Raw genomic sequence first — 19,308 nt, 5'->3', positions numbered from 1 at the left:
CAGTCTGACATTCATGCTTTGTCCTCTACTGTTTGATTGGCACTTCTCAGATAAATGAGACTAAGGAGTTTATCCTAGTACAACACTTATAGCAGATGCCAGATATTTTTGTTGCCATTTCACCAGTATAAATCTGAAATAACTCAGCTTAGCTGAGTGAACATGGACCTCAATTTCTATCAGTGTAAACAAACCAAGGATGTGAGCCACTGCACCAAGTTTCGTCACACATGGCTTTACCACATACAGAAGCTTAACAGTACAAACCTGATTTGTCTATGCCTTGCACTGAAGGAAACAAGAATAGAATTATAATATACCACTACTGTATTAGAATAGTAGTTGATAATCACTTTGAAGAGATTGTAAGCAATCTAATGGGAAACACTGAACAGAAGAAATAGGTCTCCTATATACAGGAGGACAAACAAAGTCATCAAATGATGAATGTTACACAGCCTGCCCCTGTGTTACCATCTCTCATTTCTTCAAAAAAATCCATTGGAAAAATTCAGCCTCAATCATATCATATAATTTGGTGCAGCTCCACAGTAATTATGATGGATTCATGCTGCATCACTTACATTGATAAAAGGAAATTACCAGGAGATTCGAGAAACATTTTACTGGACTTAATTCCAAGCATAAACTCCTAAGTGCTCCATTGATGTCTGTCACTTTGATTACGGTATGAATCACATGCCAAGAAATACTATCAACTATGTATTTCAAGGCAGTTTTAGTTCTAGCAGTAGCACAAAGAAAAGGCAAAAAAGCCTTTGCTCAGAGATTAAAACATTCATCCTTAGCTTCATTTTCTTCTAGGATGAAGAAAGTCAAATTTTAAGAAAAAAAAAATCAAATGTCAGTCAAAAAAAATTAGAGGTAGTAAGCTGACATTTTACATTTAGGTTGATAATTTGTGAACATGACATTGTTTAACACAGACACAAGATGAAAACAGTTTATCAGTAAAACAAGACACAAACATAATGCGTGGGAAACGCAGTCACAGCGACACTAAGCTACAGCAAAGACTCATTTACTCAGAGTAGCTCATAAATACCCACTCAGTAAAGAATGAGAAAGAAGCATTTTTGCCAGATCAACACTCATGTTTACAATTTCAAGTCAAGGAAACAGTAAAGACAGCAGATTTGATTACACAAGAGACAGAAACAGCTTGGGCTTTTTTGTTTTGTTTTGTCCACAGTGCAATGGGCAACACAAGCTTGGAGTTGCAGCCACCAATGCTACAAGACAAAGGTTTGTAAGTTTGAAGTCACCTCAAGGTTTCTTGCAGACCACCAGCGTGGTTAGACTGATGCATGATAACTTGAACTGATCACTAACTACGACTTCATGGACCACTGGTAGTCCATGAACATCAAGAAAACATCTGCCCTATCAAATCAAATGATCACATGAGATTCAAGTGCAGGATGTGCAGCAAACAAGGAACAAACATTAAAAGGCAGGGCCAAGTTCTCCTACGATTTCAATGGATGCAGTTCCACTAAGAATGGTTTGGGGTTTTTTGTGTGTGTGTGTTTTTTTGTTTTTTTGTTTTTTTTTTTTTAAAAAAACCTCCCACAGAAGCCAAGCCAGATGGCTAAACACTGCTACTAGTAATGCTGCTAATACCCCTTCAGGGTTATTTATTGAGTGGGACAGCTAAGACCAGCACTTTCATAGCTTGTAATCACTACCAGTTTTTTTTCCCCAGTTTGTATCAGTTATAATTTTCTTTCAGGATATGGCCTGTTAGTCTCCAGCGCATATTGTTCACATCTACTCTAAGATTATTACTTAGCCAACGCAAGTACAATTGAATTTAGATGTGTTGTTCTTATTTCAACTGTATCCAAACCACAATTGTTATTGGAAACTTCTGGTCTAAGTTACCTTCCAAATTGTCCCTTAAACCCTACTTTCTTATATTGTCCAGCAGTCATTTAATAGAGTAAGCTACAGGAATTTTCACCCCATTATCCCATGGATTAGCTTCCAGAGAAAACAAGCAACTTAATAAGTAGAAATATTCCATATAAAAATTAAATAGTCCAATTTGTCTTTCAAACCAGCATTCACTTGAGACATCAAGGAATTGTAGTTTTCCAATTATCACACTGCACAAGGAAGCAATCTTGAAGCAACAGCTCACCATGGGTCACATCTGATCAACGCCGCTAGCCATCTTCCTCAACTCCTGGCTCTACAGAGGTCACACACCAGTAATACCCCTCCCTGTTGTGAAAAGCCTCGTACACATTACGCCAGGCAATCTAAGCTCCACGAGCAACTAAAAGATGCCCAAGCTAGAGAATTTACTGTGCTAACAGTTCATTCTGCTATTTGCCTTAATTTGCACCTCACTTGTGGAAGGGACCTGTTGATTTCTGAAGGTCCTCCTCATCCCAAATGAAGCAAATGAAAGCCAGATCACTCAGCCACAGTGCTAACCAAACACATCTGTTGGGACTACCTTGGCTCTGTTTTTTGCCAGAAGGTAAAAACATTATCATATCAAATGACATGTAAGAACATTGCTTAGGTGGCTCTCTACGTATAGAGTAGAAGACAAGCACTGCCTTATGTCAGCAACCAAAGTTATCTATTTAAATACTAAATAAAATACAAAGTGAAAGACAAGACAAAACAATTTAGTATAAAGTTCTCTTCTTCCAGTGCATGATGCATCTAGCCCAATGACCAAAAAAAAAAAAAAGAAAAAAAGAAAAAAAAGGTTTTAAAAGTCAAGTCACAGACGTTTATTAGATCATCTACCAAAGGAGCATTATGCTGATTATATCCTCCAACCCAGCAGCCGCAGAACAGAAAGTCCCCTCCAAAATGATGCCTGCCAAGCGCAGCAGTCTTCACGCGATTTACTGGTTGGTGCACACAAATACATACAAAAGAGATGATTATGCCCTTTTCTGATTTCAGGTGTCATCCAGGAGGATCGTTTCCACAGTTTTAGCAGTGAATGTTCCAAAACTGCTGCTGTTCTTCCCAGCAATTGTATTTTGTGGTTCTACTTCCATTTCCTTTACTATGTATGCATAAGCAGGAGGCCTCTCTTTGGCCTGAATTATTTACCCTATAATTTGTGCTTCTGTTTTCAACTAGTATTTACTGCTGAATCATGCCAAAAATCACACATACTGAATATTGCAGTGGGTCATACTTTAAAGCCCCATGAATTTCCTGGTTGCCTTGCAGCCAGACATAAGCTTCCCATTACCTTGGGCCAATCTTTATCCTCTTACAGAACATGAAGCAAATTCACTGACATCAGTGAAAATGCACCCATTTGTATTATACATTAATACTACTTTTCAAAAACAGTCACCTCAATCTTGATTTCTTGACAGTCTGGCTTTCACTTTCAGAGCTATTGAGATGACAGAGGCTACTCCTGCAAGAATACTTCAAATACATTACATTTGCAATAAGAAGTCTGTTTGCTAGATGTCCTTTACTACTTAGAAGCAGGCAGACAAACATCAACATCAGGCAGGCATCCCTAAACAGCTCTGAAAATTTGTCCAAGTGTAAGAATCCTGTCAAAGGGCTAAGGTTATTAGGAACCTAAAGACAATGGGGCAAGTACCCTAATTCTTTACTAACAAATTTGCTTTCAAACACAAAGACACACCATAGCACTCCTAGGACCCCAATGAAACACAGTCTCTAACTCCAGAAAAAATTGTATTTTCAAATATACTATATGTTAAGAACTTAAGAAACAGCAGAGCCACACCAAACATTTCCTTTATCATAATAAATAGCGGTAAGTATTTTTTTGGCTAGGTTACACTGCAGGCACAGAATAGCTAAATGAGAATGACAGACACAATCAGATACACCCATCAGTCACAGCAGTATTTTAAACAGATGTAGGCTACTATAGGCCTTGCAAACAGTTCACTATTAGCGGTCAAATTTTCAAAGCTATTTGGGTCTTAAAAACATATGCCAGCACCAAAAATCTCAAGAGATCTGAACATAGACATTTTTTACTGTCATTGATTTCAATGGGACACAGCCACCAACCTTAATTGACTTTGCAAGTCTCAAGAAGGAACAAGTACTCCTGAGGCATTAGGGCTGGATCCAACAAAGGACTTGGCCACCAAGTTGGCCCAAGCTGCTACCACCCTACAGCCACCCGTGTCCAGGCAGCCCCTCCTGAGCCACTCCGGGAAGTGCAGCACCTCCTGCCACTCCACAGGGACTTACAGGAACGCATTTGCAGCTGCACTGAGCCAAGGCAACCAGCGTGGACCTCACCTTGCAGTGTCAAACTCTTAGGGCACGTGACCAAAGTGGGAAACAAGTTGAGCCCCTCAGAAGGCAGTTGGGAGTATGGGGAAATGCGGGTGGGGAGGGAAGCATCTGCATGGGTGCTTCCTGCCTTCCCTAAAATGGTGCCAGTTTCAAGGCAACCCTCTATCTATTGAGACTGAGCCCCTGCAGCAGGGGGAAGGTGAGGCAGAAGCAAGGTCAGTGGAGAGAAAGGCAGAGCAGCCCAGAGCATGCAAAAGAGTAACTCCCCAACCCTGCATCTGGGCACTTATTACAGACACCCCTCACTCACCTGGGCTGAAAGGACCCTCAAATCCAGCATCAGTTTCCTACAAAACTCCCCTAAACCCTAAGTGAGACAGGCATATTTTTACTTCTAAGACATTTTCAGATTGCTGCAACAATGTATGAGTTTTTTGCAAAAGTGACAGAGCCATTTTCCAGGATGCAGCTCACTGACAGAGCTACATAAATTTGCATTATTAACAGCTTTTTAATATTAAATGGCCTTCATACATGCTGGCCCAAGTCTGATGTGACTTTCCTTAACGATAGATATATATCCTTCTTTAAACTCTTCCTTTAAATAGCATATAAATAGTGCTTAAAATTAAGATGTACAGTTAAACAACTCTCATCCCCATTTCAATGGGTAGGATACATGGAAAATAAATGCAAGCAGTGAAGTTAACTGACTCTGAGACCTTGCAAATAATTTTGCAAGTTCTTGTTTATGATTAATTTGACAGCCTCTCCTCACAAAACCAAAAAAACATCTAAGTCACGCCTTATAGCCACAAGACCTGCAGCACAATTGCCTGTTAAGAATTTTATACAGTCTTTTCAGAAGACAAATGTTTAAAAATTGTTGCTTTATCCTCCCCCACAATTTTCATACGTATAACTTCATAGTAAAATTTCTAGAAGTATTTCTTAGCACTACCATAGATCTGCTATCCCATGTACAAAGATTTCTTAACTAAAGCAGGCAGTACAGGCTCAATTGCCTCCTTCAAGGGAGCATCCCTCCTCCAAAATTTTTAATTACAGACTCTCTGACTATCCCCTGCCATTTCAGCCACTTCCCCAGCTTGTTCTTTCTCTGGGTCTGGTTTAGTTTGTTTTGCTGTATTTTGAGACTTTTCCAAGGTTTCAAATATTTAGGCTGCACCAAAACTATTTGAAGAAACCAAGAGTCTTTTTCCACCTTAAAAGCAGAGCCTAACACAGCAAACTCAGCATAAGCAAGAAAATTAAATGGGCACAAAATCCAGTCCTGATTGTCCATTTCCTTCCTTTTCCAAACCAGAAAGCTGAGCTCTTTAGCCATCCCAACACTGGCTTCAATCCCTAGAGAGACCAAGGGGTCTCTTATATTGCCACACTAAAGTAACCACTCAAAACACACAGAGAAGAAAAAGCTGCCTCTTGAGATCACTCTTTGCTCACGCAAAATGTACAGGCAAATTTGCTTTCTACAGCAACTCCATCTTAGGTTGGCTTGACTGGCTAACACTCATTTGTTTTTCACTGCCCTAGGCAGCACATTCATATAGCTATAGCCAGACAACTCAATTTCCTCTCTTTTTTTTTTTTTTTAAAAAAAGCTTCCTTACCTATGTTCTTCTACCTGTTCCCTCCTCCTTTTCTTTCTTTGCCTCCCTCCCCTTTCTCTTTTGCTCTTGTTCTCTCCTTGTAACATCCACTTTCCTGGTTTCAGAGAGCAATGCACAAATTCTTTCTCTGAGCTTGCTTTTCTACCGATCTTACAAGTTCTTCTCACTTCTCGTCCTTCTATCAGCCTGTATGAGCCCAACTATCCCCCTCATCTCTCAGCCCTTCTCTTCATCAAGGTAGCTTCCATGTAACCATCTGACTTCCATCCCCCATTAGCTTTCCCCTTGCAAAAGAAACATATTTCTATTTGGTTTAAGAGAGTCCTTCCCCATGGTTTGCAAACACCTATATTTTGTTCCTATCCTCCCAGCTGCTGCTTCCAAGCTTAATACCTCCATAGCATGGGCACCCTCAGTGAGAAGCAGCTGCCTGGACTTTAAGCAGCACTGCACGAAAGCCTCTAACACCAGCTATTCTTTAAAAAAAATTGTTCAAAAGAATCTAAGCCAGGCCTGCTATGCTGGCACCTTGACATAGCACTGAATTCATATACACTTAAAAAACATAATACACCCCAACCACCTCTGTTACTCCAAACACAACCAATCAATAGGTTTTACTTTCAGAAGGGTCCTCAAGGTGTTACATACAGAGGCAGGACACGTGCCACGGACCCAAAACAAAACCCAAACGCATCTATACCTCCAGTGGACTTTGTTTTCTAAGCAAACCTTGGAATTTTTGCTTATTGTTCTCTGCTGTGCACAACGGAGCATTTGGCAAGTGATTGCTATTTTTAGAATGTCTGGGAATGTTTTGCTTTGGTTTTTCTTTTTCACTTTGTGGGACCACAGCGCCATCTATTGGAAAAGTTATGAAGAACACACTCTCATTCGCTGTTTACTATTTGTAAAGTTGAGACTAAAAATATTTATTACTTTGGTTTCAAAAACAATTAGATGGGCCAAGTCTTTATCGTAGGCTTTTACAGACATTTCTCAGGATATGCAAGCCTTAATATTATGGAAAGTTCCTGACTGATACATCCAAAGAAATTTAAGTTAAGCAAACCCTTAAAAGCCTCACAAACACCAAAGCTGTACTAACATACTAGAAACAAAAGTTGCCACTTTTAGAAATAAACGTCAGAAGGGCTATCCTGCACAAGCCTTTCCTCCTGCTCCTAGATCCTGCATCTCCCGTTCCAGTGGGACTCCCTGTTTGAGCAAGATTGTATAGGGATAAACACAAAGCCTGCTCCCTAACCCAAATTGCTATTAATTCTCCAGAATCAGGCAATAGCTAGATCTGTGTAAATTCTCCCTCCAGCAATAAGCAACAGGCATATAAAGTTTATCTGCATCTGTAAGTGAGCCCTTTTTTCTTTCCACAGTCAGTGGGAACTCAGAGCAGTCAGAACAGGCCTGTAGAGTATGCATGGTCCACACTCAACGTTAAATGAAGAGTAACATAAATTTTAGAGAAGAGAGACCTTTTGAAAAGGGACCCTGGAAGGATTTCAGAGAAGCTGGGGAGATGCTGGCCTGCAGGCATGCCATCCACACCAGGCAAACTAACAGAAATAAAGAGCATAGCATAGGTTAGAAGAGGCAGGCCCCCAGATAAACCAGGCAACATGGAAGACTCACCATGGGGAAACCTTTCCTCCCGAGGGCGCTTCCAGGAGCTCCTATGGCCTGTCCAAGCCCTTTGCCAGCTGACAGCAGCCCCGAGGCTGAGGCCAGGGCTCCTCTGGCCACTGCCTGCAAGGACAGGGATGGACGCTGGGCTGGGGCTCAGAGGGGGGAGAAGGTGGTCTGGCAGTTGGTTTTCAAAGGGAAAATGAGGCACAGGTGAACCACATTATTACTTGGGGAATGGGTGGGAGGGGGAAGGAGGGATTAACTCTCTCTAGATCACATTAGTACAGCTGGCACTTTGCATCCCTCACACACAGGTGTTTTCTAAACACATCATCTGCATATATTAAAGGTTTAGAAAATAGGATAGCACTCACACAAACATTGGGAGCTCTCCCATAATGGCGTAAAGGTATCTTTACACATACATATACCGACATACATACATAGATATAAAAACGTGTATATTTATATATATACTGCCATATTATATATACTGCCATATATTTTTATATACACTGCCAACTAGCATTAAAGCATTAACCAACAACTCAGGACCAAAACGCTCAACAGCAAAACACCTTAGTGTAAACAAAAACATATACTTTCTTTTCATATGCCTGCAAGAGACCTAATTTTCAGGACAAGGTTGTAAACGCAAGCGGCAGCCCAGGTCACTCCACACGTCACCCCATCAGAGCTGGCGAGGCCATGATGGCAGCACCATGGCTGCCCCACCTGAGGTTGCCTGAGGACCGGCTCCTCACACGCCCTCGAGAAACCGCCCCGAGGCCCAGACCTCATCCCCCTCCCCGGCCATGGCTGCTCCCCCCAGGGGCAGCCAGACTCACCTCCTCCCCACAGCAGCCCCCTGGAGAAGTAAACAAAACACAGACTCGCTCACCTCGGCCCCAACATGGCGCCCTTCCTCCTCAGGCTCCGCGAGGCCGCCCCAGCCCCTGCCCAGGTGCCCACGGCCAGGCCACAACGAGCTGCACCGCTCTGCGGGGGGTTATTCCATCTTATTTCACAGCCCTGCCTCACGATTTAGCAGTGCTTTACTTTATTTTGTAAATACCCGTGAGATAAATAACATTCTTTCATTGTACAGGGATTTCTAGTAAATCTCCATAAATTGTCCTGATTTAGCACGATTTTCAGTGTGAAATCCCCAACTCAGAACACGTTTCCCTCAGGTGTCAGGCATAGGAGTCAGTCAGGAGGTGAGGCCTCTGCTGCGGGAATGCAAACAAGTCGCCTCACATAGTGATTTTGGTCCTTCTTTTTTTTTTTTTTTTTTTCCCCCAGAGACAAGACAAAAATCATCCTGGAGCCAGAGTAAAAGCCAAGGTAGGACCAAGGGGACGAAGGAGGTCTTGTGGAGAAGGCCACGGCCCCGTGCAGCTCTTGCTGCTTGTCCCAGCTGCTCTCTGGCACCGCAGAGGCATCGCAAAAAAGCTGTGAATGCAACGAACAGCATCTGTTTCGTGCACCTCGAATTTGGCAAAAATTGCACCATCACCAACCCAGCACACCCAAGCGAGGACCCAAATGCAAACCAGTGGGTCCTCCCTGGTGAGGGAGCTGAGGGGCCAGCGCCTGTGCCTGGCGGCAAGCAGGGACACAGGGAAGGGGAAGAGGGAGCAGCACCCTGCCCCCTCCATTTCTGAAAAAAATGGTCTCTGTCCAGGGAATGGAATCCTGCTCCCTCTGCTAGTTTTTGGGTTTTTTTCTAGTTATGCAAAAACAGCATTTTAATTTTTTAGTATTTCCAGTACCTCTGCAAATACTCCTCTTTACTGTCAGTACTCCTCAGCACTGGGATGTGGCACTCCTGCATAAAGGAGAAAATGCTAAACTCACTGCAAGCAAAGGATAAATTTTATTTACCCTTCAATGTATTACAGATCTTTCTGGTTGATTTAGGCTTTCTTATACTAATATGGCGCACGCTTCAGGCATGGCCGCACTGTCACTGAAATCAGTGGGAAAGTTAATGCAAAATTCAGAGGGGACAGAGCAGTAGCTAGAATAGGGAAGAAGTGGTAATTAAAACCCTTAAAGTGGCACTTCGGGGAGTCAACACCTGCAGTACAGACACTAATGGGCTGATTTGAGCAATAAAGGTGCCTCTGGCTTCATTATCTTGAGGGTCTCATGGAACTTTTTGATATAAATTGCACTGTGAAAGTAGTAGACTAGATGTTAGCATGGAGGTGCCTTCACAAGATCCAGGCCTCGACATTCAGGCAGCGTCCCCCAGCTTTCTTTTTCAGGAAGCTGCAGTTTTCCTGTGGCCCTGCCGCCTCTCAACTTGTGCAAAGAAATCTGAAATTATTTGAACTATTTTCCTTCCTGCTACGGCTCACACATTTGTAAAGCATTACCACGGTAATGAGCAGTTACAAAGACTGTCACTGCCAAAGGAGGCAAAGTAAGGGGGGAGACTTTGTTACCCCTCAGTTGCTGCGACCACACCAGTCAATATTTACTTGCACTTGCGCAATGCTTGTTGCATTAAACAACACAGTATAAAATAACCTTTATTTCCTGCAAGTTCACACAAGCAGCTCTCACCAGGAACGGGGTCGGTATTCCCCGCTGACAGGCTGCTCTGGACACACCAGCCTTGTTGGTACGTGAGCACGCAGCCCTATAACCAAACGCATACATGCGAACTTTGACACTAAAAAGCCCCCCGCCAGCGCTCCGTGGGTGCCCTGCCCTGAGGGCCGCCGGCCCCGCGTGGCGGGGAGGCCTGCCCCACCTCTCCCGCACACCAAACACCCACGCGGCGCGGCCCGGCCCGGCAGGCAGAGGCCCGTGGGCGCGGGAAGGTGCAGGCGCGCGGGCCCACGCTGCCGCCACGGCTGCATAATTTTTCCGTGAACTTTTTTCTTTCTTCCTCCGGAGCGCGGCCGAGTCCCAAAAAAGCCGCTTTTCCCTCCCAAAAAGCTGTGTGCTCCAGGTGAGGCTCGAACTCACAACCTCGGCATTGCTCGGCTTTGTACTGCTGTATAAGTACCGCGCGCTAACCGATTGCGCCACTGGAGCCCTGACACCAACTCCTCCCGAACGGTTTATCAAGGGCTCGCCCTGCCCCGCCGGGGGAAAGGCGCGGGACGCCCGCCCGCGCCCCGCGCTGGGCAGCGGCCCGCGGCCGCCCCGGTTCCCTGCCCGGGCTGCGCTCTCCTCGCTAGCGCCCGTTATCAGCGGCGCGGGGGGCGGGGAGAAGGGAGTTGGTGGGCGCTGCGCCCCTCGGGGCGGGCGGCTGCCGTGCTCGGGACAAAGCCGTCCCGCCCCCTGCCTCCCCGCCGGACGGGCGGCCGCAGGCACGGCGGGCTGCCGCGGCGGCGGCGGCCGCGGCGGCGGCGAGAGCCCGGCCCCCTCCGCCGTGCGGGCGGGGCCTGCCGGGCCGGGCCGGGCGGGGAGCGCGGCTGGCTGGGCTCCGCGGCTGGCTGGGCTCCGCGCCGCCCCTGCGCACCCTCCGGTCTCCGCCGGTGGGGGCGGCCGCGGGCGGGCGGGCAGGGCCGCTGCAGGGGGCGGGCGGGCCTCCTGCCGCCCCCAGGCATGGCTGCCGGCAGCGGCGGCCCCGCAGCGCCGTGCTCCGGAGGGGAGGCATACGGGGCCCGGCCCCGGCCCCGGCCCGTGCGGGACCAAGCCTCCTGGCGGCCTGTGGTAAAAGGCACTGGCCTCTAGGCGAACGAAGGTCATCCTCACGCCAGTCCGTGGTGGGGGAATAACGCTCCCGTCTGTTGCGCTCGGGTCCAAGCCAGAGAGAAGAGCAACTACGTGCTAACCAAATTACGATCCCTGTATCGCTAGCCGCACACCCCTGGGCTTGCAGTCCACTGTTTGCACCGCCGCTGTTGTGTGCAACACGAGGGGTGCCCCGGCACCTTCAAAACAAATAGTACAGGTTAAAAGGAATCATATAAAATTATTTTTGAATGATGCTTAAAAGAAATAGCCAAAAATATTGGGGTTTATCCCATATGGATGATTCACTGAGGGCTTACTTTACCTCAGGACGGACTTCCGTCTTACTTAACTTTACTACAAGTACTTTACAGAGCATCCGTGATATAAAGACGTCACATATACAGGGTCTAAACTGCTTGTTTCAATACCTGAAGGTTTTGTCTTGCCTTTTCCTTAAATCCAAGAGTGGAATCAGGTGCTCTGATACGACGATGCTGAATAGATCTAAAAAGCTAACATTACTTATACACAGAAGCAACGCGGTGTATATATGATGTACTACATGCTTAGAAACAGTTATTAGAAGAAAACACACAGCCTTACGCACATGTTTATTGTCAAGTGTACTTCTAACATGATTTATTCTGCAGTCAGATCTGTCGTACCTTTATGTGGCAGGAAGATGGTAAACATAATTGGCATCAGTAGATGCTTAAACCCAAGCAATGCTCCAACACTGTTACACAGTTGAGACAGAGACATACTCTTTGGTTTTTTTCCACCTGTGGTCAGGCATTGTCACCATACTTACTTTCCTGGACAGCTCTGTTGGGTTACTGACATAAGTACTAGAAAGCATTTTTCCTTCTACAGCGGATTTACTGTGTGCAAAGCAACAAGCTCTGGGCATTTCACTACAGAGTGGATGGTTGTAGGGCGTGCTACACAGCGCTTGGATTTCCATGGCCTCTAAAAATGAACTGTTGGTGGCCCAGCAGCAGGTGACAGGCACTCAGCCAGTTTTAAGTAAATAGCACTGATCTCCCAACTACTTTTGGCAGATTGAGTGGCGGTTACGTGTGACTTCATTACCTGCTCCGATCCGTAAATGAGCTGAAACCTTCTGAGACTGTTTTGAATGGAGACGAGGTGCTTCTCGCTTGTCAATAAAGTTCTGCTGTTGGTACTATTACTGCGGGCATTACTTAGAATGCGTTTCAGTGGTGTACACCATTGACGGGTGAAGTAACATGCAATTGCTGTATCTGACCATTGATGAAGGTGGCTGGCATGGAGAAAAACAGAAAACTGACAGTTCATTTCCTTAGTGAAATTTTCCATTATCATATAGCTTTAGTTGGCATACCAGAAAACAGCAGCTGCCTTCATTACACTAGAAAATAAAATATTCTATACCACGCAAAGATTGCTGTGAACATAATTTCATCCAAACATTTTTTGGCAAATACAAGAATGTCGGGAAGAATCAAAGCTGAAGCTGTGAACGTACAGACAAGCTGTTTATTGCAGATTTAACCTTAGACTCAGTCAAGAGGGAGGACTCAGTGAGTCTAATTTTGGTGTTTATATAGATGATAATCACTGCTTGTTGTATTTTAATGAGCCTTCCCATAAAAGTAACAGTGATAATGGGGAAGATTCTAGTAGTTTTTGTGGGGTCTTTAACTCTTCTATTGTGCTGTGTGATTCACTTCTTAATGTTTGTCCCCACAGAGACTGAGGCCCTTGATAGTATATTTATGAATATAGCAGTGAGATTTGGCCACATGAATTCATTTGTGGGAACATAACTGCACTTGGGTTCAAGCAGTAGGTTTTTTACTGATTTGAATTTTTGTTTGCAGCAACTGTGTAGGGGTTTCTAATATAAACAATTTTTCATTTTTTAAACAAAGTACTTCATTTGTATTTGTTCTCAAAGAACAAACAGAAAAAGCACAGAATTGACCAAAAATAGGAAGCGTGTTCAACCGGGTGAAATGTATTACTTAGTCATATCTGTCTTCCTTTTTTCATTTCTTCACAATATTAAAAAAAAAAAAAAGAAAAGAAAAAGAGAAAAGCAGAAGTTAAAGCTACCCTAATGCTGCAGAAAGTTACTTGCTTCCTGCTGCTTGCAGAATCTCCAGATTATCACTTCAGTGTAGCTCCATTATTTTAACACCAATGTAGATAAATCAGTCTCTGTATTGCATAGGGGCAGAAAGGCAAAGTTGAAATGCTACTAAAAGGATTTTGTCCTCAAATTGCTGGTGAATGCAAACCTCTCCCAGTGAAGATTTTTCAGAATACTTCTTAGCACTAAGTACGAAAAAAACCAAGGCTTAAGGGCCAGTTTTCTAAATGCTGCTTGCTTTCAAGAGCAGAATGGGCAGAGCGGAGCAGGCAGCATCCATGCTTGCTGGCTTTATGCTCTGTTTTCCTCTCCCCTTCCCAGGGGCTCTAAACCATTCTAGGTCTTTATCATCAGTTCTTTAGGTGAAAAAAAATTAATATAGGGTGTAACGGAAAAATGACCAAATATCACTTTCATACAGCTAAAAATCCTGGCCAACGAACCTGAATGCCTCTTCTAATTAGAAACACAAGATTTAGCTTATGTGCTTTTTGTTAACATGTGCTGCTTGCTGGACACCAGCTAGTAAATTTAAGTCTCTAATAGGTCTGGTGGTTGAGGAAAGTAGAAAAATAGAGTAAGTGCTGTCCTAAACTCAATTTTTTCCACTACCACTTCTTTCCTGCACCCTCAATGCAAAAGATTGATTATTTTTGTGTAGCAGTTTTGTGCTTCAGTAGTCTTGCACTTCTCTGGCAGCAAAAGCTGACAAATCGCGGCCTTACCTTTGCATAAAGGGAAGGATCTGAGCCGAAAGTGAAAGCAGAAACCCCAGCTGCTGGAACAGGCTTTGATGGATGTGAAGAGTCATTGTGAAGTAGACTAGCAAGCAACATCCAGGCCCCAGGCAGGTCACGAGGCGTGCGTATTTACTTGAGTCTCACAGAGACTGCAACGCTGGCTCTTTTCTTTGCCTCTGCAATACACTTCACAGAAATAGGGTTTCATGGCCCAGCACTTCCAGGCCATGCAGACCATTTCTTAGCCCTCCTCAAAAAAAACCCCAAAAAAACCCCCAAAAAACCCCAGCAATGTTCCCTTATACCTGTTACACACATTGAGAGGCCATTAGCTGCGTTTTTCAAAACCTCTTGATTTCAGAAGGTTGCAGAAAATGTTACCCTGTGATAGTAACCTCAGCTTCATACTAATGGTGAATTTTATAAGTGAACTTCATTTGTTTCCTCCCTGAGTAGGTCTAGCTATCAGGTTTTCATACCTCACTCTAGCCACAAAATGGATTTATCAGCCTGCAACTGAGATAGTTTTCTCTGCAGGTAATAGTACCTTGTATTCTGCCTAGCGGAAAAAAGTGGAGACTAGGGATTAGAGTACGGGTTGCGGACAATAGCCCTGCAGTTAAAACTGGCACATTAATATTGTGATGAGCAAGGCTTGGCTCTATCAGTTCCAGGATCTGTGTTTTTTCCTACTGTGGCTTTGTACAATCTCTGGGTTTTCATGCTCTGCAATACATGGTAGTAATGACGACGTGGAGCTTTACAAAACTGTGGGCATTAAAATAGAGTGTCTTCAGTTCTCCCGGTCTCACCAGGCTGGGTCACCATCCCCTAAGTGAAAGTGCATTTTAGGCAGATGATCCCTTTCCTTTGTGGCTAAATAGTGTGCCAGCAGCCTACGGTACAAAAAGCACCAAAATGTTCCTGTCTGTAGGTCCAAAAACAGGCCTAATGGCTTTGCTATGCACTGGTGTCTCACCACAGCCATTCTAATGGTAGAAATTTCATGTACTAAATAACTTTAAAAAAAAAAACAAAAACAAAACCAAAAAAAAAACCCCTACATTATTTGAGTGAAATAATAACTACTTTGGGCTTATTTCAGAGGAAATTATTGCCAGTCCCATTGTGATTGTACTAGTATAGCGGAACTGTAATCTACATGTGGATCTCTTTGTCCCAAAATAAATGGATTTTTTTTGATCAATTATGTAATTAGTTTAAACTAAACCGCAAAGAAGTGATAGAGATGAAGGCAAAACAGAGTCATCTTTACACATACTGGAATAAGAACATGGTATCAGTTCAAACTCACACTGCATTGCTTTTTTCCATTGCAAAATTATAATGATATAAGCTAAAGAGCTCCCGAATTTGTACTGTCCCAGCATACTGACTCTTCAGTCCAGCAGCTGCACTGCTCATATGTGCAAGCCATGAGGATGTACCACTCACTTTTAAACAACTCGTATTATAACCTTATACCCAAACACACGCACCCACTAAGCACAGTGTAGATATAATGAGAAGACTAAGCTATGTCAAGAGCAATTGAAAAATGCTGGAATTTTGTAATGTCTTAGGGTTTTTTTGTTTACCACCCATTTCATGTATTTCAAGTCTGAAAATAAACATTTATACATTTTCTTATTAAAAAATAGGGCTTGCAGGGAACAGAGCGAGCAATCCTGTAGGAACTATGTAGATGTTGAACAGTAACTAGTGAGGGAATAAAGACTAATACAGATTTGGAATGCCTGGCAGTTCTCAGTTTCTTGTTTGCCTGATAATGTGATGGCAATATGCTCCACTTTCCCAAAGGGCATCACAGAACCACGTTCGGCTCTCCAACAAGCCCTGCTATAACATTGGCAAAGGGTGGATCAGATTAAAATGAGCATCTCAGGACAACTGCTTTTGGTCTTACAAATGCAAGAGACATCTTTATTTTTATTGTCTAGCAGAAGAAGATCCCAATATTTTCCAATACACCCCCCAAACATTCAGCCTAACAAGGCTCAGAGGAAGTAGGAAAAGGAAATGGGGCTCTATTATCAAGCCTGAAACACCTATATGTGGTTATGCATGTATAAAAAAGCTTTTTATGTATATGTAACTAAAATTTGAGCAACTGCTCTCAACTTGCCTTTAGCTTTGAAACCTATATTAGACTTGAAGGGTATGTATGCCCAAGTCTTGCCCATTTTCCTAACTCTCAGCTTGTCTACGTAACAAGGCAATATCTGTAGAGAGGTAACACGCACTCCAGTTGATGCAGTAAAGAGAATTAAGAAACCTCCTGTGGGCAGACTGAGACTCCGATGAAAATATATATTTTAAAAACACTAGTCAATTATTAGCTAAGCTGCTGGAGCGGCAGAAGTAACCTTTGGCTGATGGACCTGTCCCCTTTGACACTCAGGCCTGAAGACACCTCTTCTACCAACCAATCCCCTGAGCTCTGGGGATGGAGTCATCTGCAGTTTGCTCACAGAAAGAGCCCTCTGCAAAACTCTAATATCTCTGTCAAAAGTTTCATAGCTGGTAGACCATGGAGCTTCTTGTAAATGTAAGAAAATGGATAGAAGAAAACAAAGCTGCCTTTTTGCCACCTGTGTGCAATAAGCTTATGTAAGTAAATGAAGATTTATTTTTTTTTACTCAGTTCTTAGATATATAAATATTCTTAGCTATAAGAGGAAGCTGCTAAAATGCATACATGGTGAAGATTAGTAAGGAACTGTAGTTTCTTTCAGAGTGCTGTTTCGAAGAACAGAAAGTGACTGAAATCTGTTTTGCAGTAAGTCTGCAGAAGCTGTAATGATCAACTTGAATACAAGATATTTACCTCAACTCCAAGTCTCTTCTAGGCGGTTAGACTGAGTTAAGGGAATTTGTGTCAGGCCCTGTGACAATAAACTCATAAAAATCATAGGAGATGGCATCACATCCACAAATGATAAGATTTAGCTAACAGATTAGTGCTGTCAAATTACAACCTGAAACAGCTGATAGAGCTGCTGAGAGTCAGTCCAACATTGCAGAGGAGCCAAAGCTGCAGGAGCAATCAAAACCAGTGGGACATAGCACCGAAAGATAAGGAGAAAGGAAGGGCAGGGGCACTGGAGGAGCAGGTTTCCAGGACATTTCCAGAGCTGTCAAGTCAGGGTAGAACCCTCTGTTCAGCAGGAGGCTGAAGAGGCAGTGTTTCAGAGCACTGACTGGCACCTTAGAGCTATGAACCATATTCTGAATGAGACAGCTGATACAAGAAAAAAGTGGGGGTATTATGCAGTTGTGTAGCATGCATATTCTCAGTGTCAAAACTCATGAGCAAATTCCAGTGTAAATGGGTGAGCATGTGGCACCTGCTAGTCACAATATTAGCAAGGATTTCTTTTGTCAGTGAAGTTAAGGACAATATATTTTGTCCAAAATTGTATATCCAGAAGGCTTTCATAAGAAGGAATTCTCTGTAAAGAGTGATATAGACCCAAGTTTTATATAGAAAATAAAAAGCATTTTTCTTGCCTTTTTTTTTTTTTTTAAATCTTGCTTTGCAACTTTAATCATTAAAAAAGCACCAAAGAATGTGCACCTGAAGTGCGACCACTAATCAAAAGCTGAATGGGCAGTACTGTAGCAGGGATACTAATTTCCATTCGCAGGTTCAAGGGTTACTTTCAAAGTAATGGTTGCAAGACAAAAACAAGGTCAAGGGCACATCCTTACTGAGATGACTGTGTTGAAACTACAGTTGTACATTTAACTGAGAAATTATGAAGCTTGAATCACTACAATAGTTTCATAGTGGGAGAGAATGAGGAAAGTGTCTTCTCCTTATGAGTGTTTTCATTTCTTTCATTTTCAAAATGGATTTAGGAAGCATTTTGTAAAGCATAGCCATTTCTAAAGCTTACCAATGATGGTGGTAAAATTTTAGTATTTTACAGTATATGGAATATTCAAGGTTTTCTTTCTTCATCAGTAAGATGAACCTTTTTGTCATTACTGCACTGTTCTGCACCCCCTACCAGCAGTTCTGTGTTATCCTGAAGTAACTCTGGAGCGTGACATCTGTCAGAAGTCAGACAGTCACATACATCCCTAAATACTCGGCGTTGACAAGTCTTCCCCATAAACATTGCAAGAAGCCACAGTGAAACAAGGAACATTTTTTGTGATAAAAATTGCATAGATTAAAAAATATAATCCATTTTCCAACGTAGCTTCAGCCTGTGAAGGAGAGGAAAGACATCTACTGTATGGATTCTGAGTCTCTCACCACCTGCTCCTGGTGCTATCTAAATGTTTTCAGGATTTTCCAAAAAGGTTTTAGGTGATTTTCCAAGAAGTAACTAATAGATTTCCAACATTTTTCAAAAGGCTTTGATCCTTTATGTGCTGAGTAGAGATGTATAAGGCAATTTTCTCACTGCCTTCTACATCACTGGAAGGCAACCACCTCAAAACGTTTAAGTAACTTATGATCCTGTGTTTCAAAAGAGAATTAACGGTTAAAATCTAGGTCTTACAGCAGATCAGTAGGACTTTTGGTGTCTAAATTTATTATGTCTTTCAAGCTTTTATTCAGTTGTGTTCCATACACTTGAGAGGATCAAAAGTTTTAAATACCGCTTTGGGATTTCAAAACAAAACCTCAATTCCTGAATCACCACCTGTTTAGAGTTTTACCAGAGTCAATAAAAGGATACAATGTAAGACCTGCAATTTAATTAGATGTATTTTAATGACACTATCTTGCAAGTTTAAATGCTTTTTAACCTCAATAATGAGCAATTTTTGCCAAATCAGAACCCTTGACATAGCTGATTTTTACGGGGTAGCTATGGGACTTTTAAAGCTCTTCTTTGAGCTCAGAATATGATACTTACCATAAGGACACCTAACTGTGGTTATGGACTATCTGATTCTTCATGGTCTTGAGACTTTTTAAAAGGTTGCCTGCTGGTACGATTTTCTTTATGTGATTAAGAAGAGAACTATAAGAGTATGTGAAACTTAATAGGTCATTGATTAGCACCTCATTCTAAAAATAGTGCAATCAAGTAATTTTCACACCCCTGAAACCTTTATGATACTCTCAACTTCATTTTGGCAGCCTTAACTGAAACTGCTTTCCTTCCTTATGATTTTTCTT

At 43.0% G+C, this 19,308-nt stretch overlaps 1 protein-coding gene across 1 annotated transcript in view; it reads left to right on the top strand.

The window, feature by feature from the left end:
* Window positions 1–16,698: 16,698 nt before the first annotated feature.
* Window positions 16,699–19,308, top strand: part of HAAO (3-hydroxyanthranilate 3,4-dioxygenase) — a gene marked incomplete at both ends in the record, with an annotated part of 36,103 nt that continues 33,493 nt past the window's right edge. The window contains one exon of the mRNA XM_082305606.1: window positions 16,699–16,778. Coding sequence (XP_082161732.1) covers window positions 16,699–16,778 — 80 coding nt within the window. The remainder of the gene's footprint in view (window positions 16,779–19,308) is intronic.

The sequence above is a fragment of the Platalea leucorodia genome, assembly GCF_965183815.1.
Source record: "Platalea leucorodia genome assembly, chromosome: 3".
Taxonomy (NCBI): Eukaryota; Metazoa; Chordata; class Aves; order Pelecaniformes; family Threskiornithidae; genus Platalea; species Platalea leucorodia.
The sequence above is the reverse complement of the archived record's forward strand: the minus strand, read 5'-3'. Positions and strand labels throughout refer to the sequence as shown.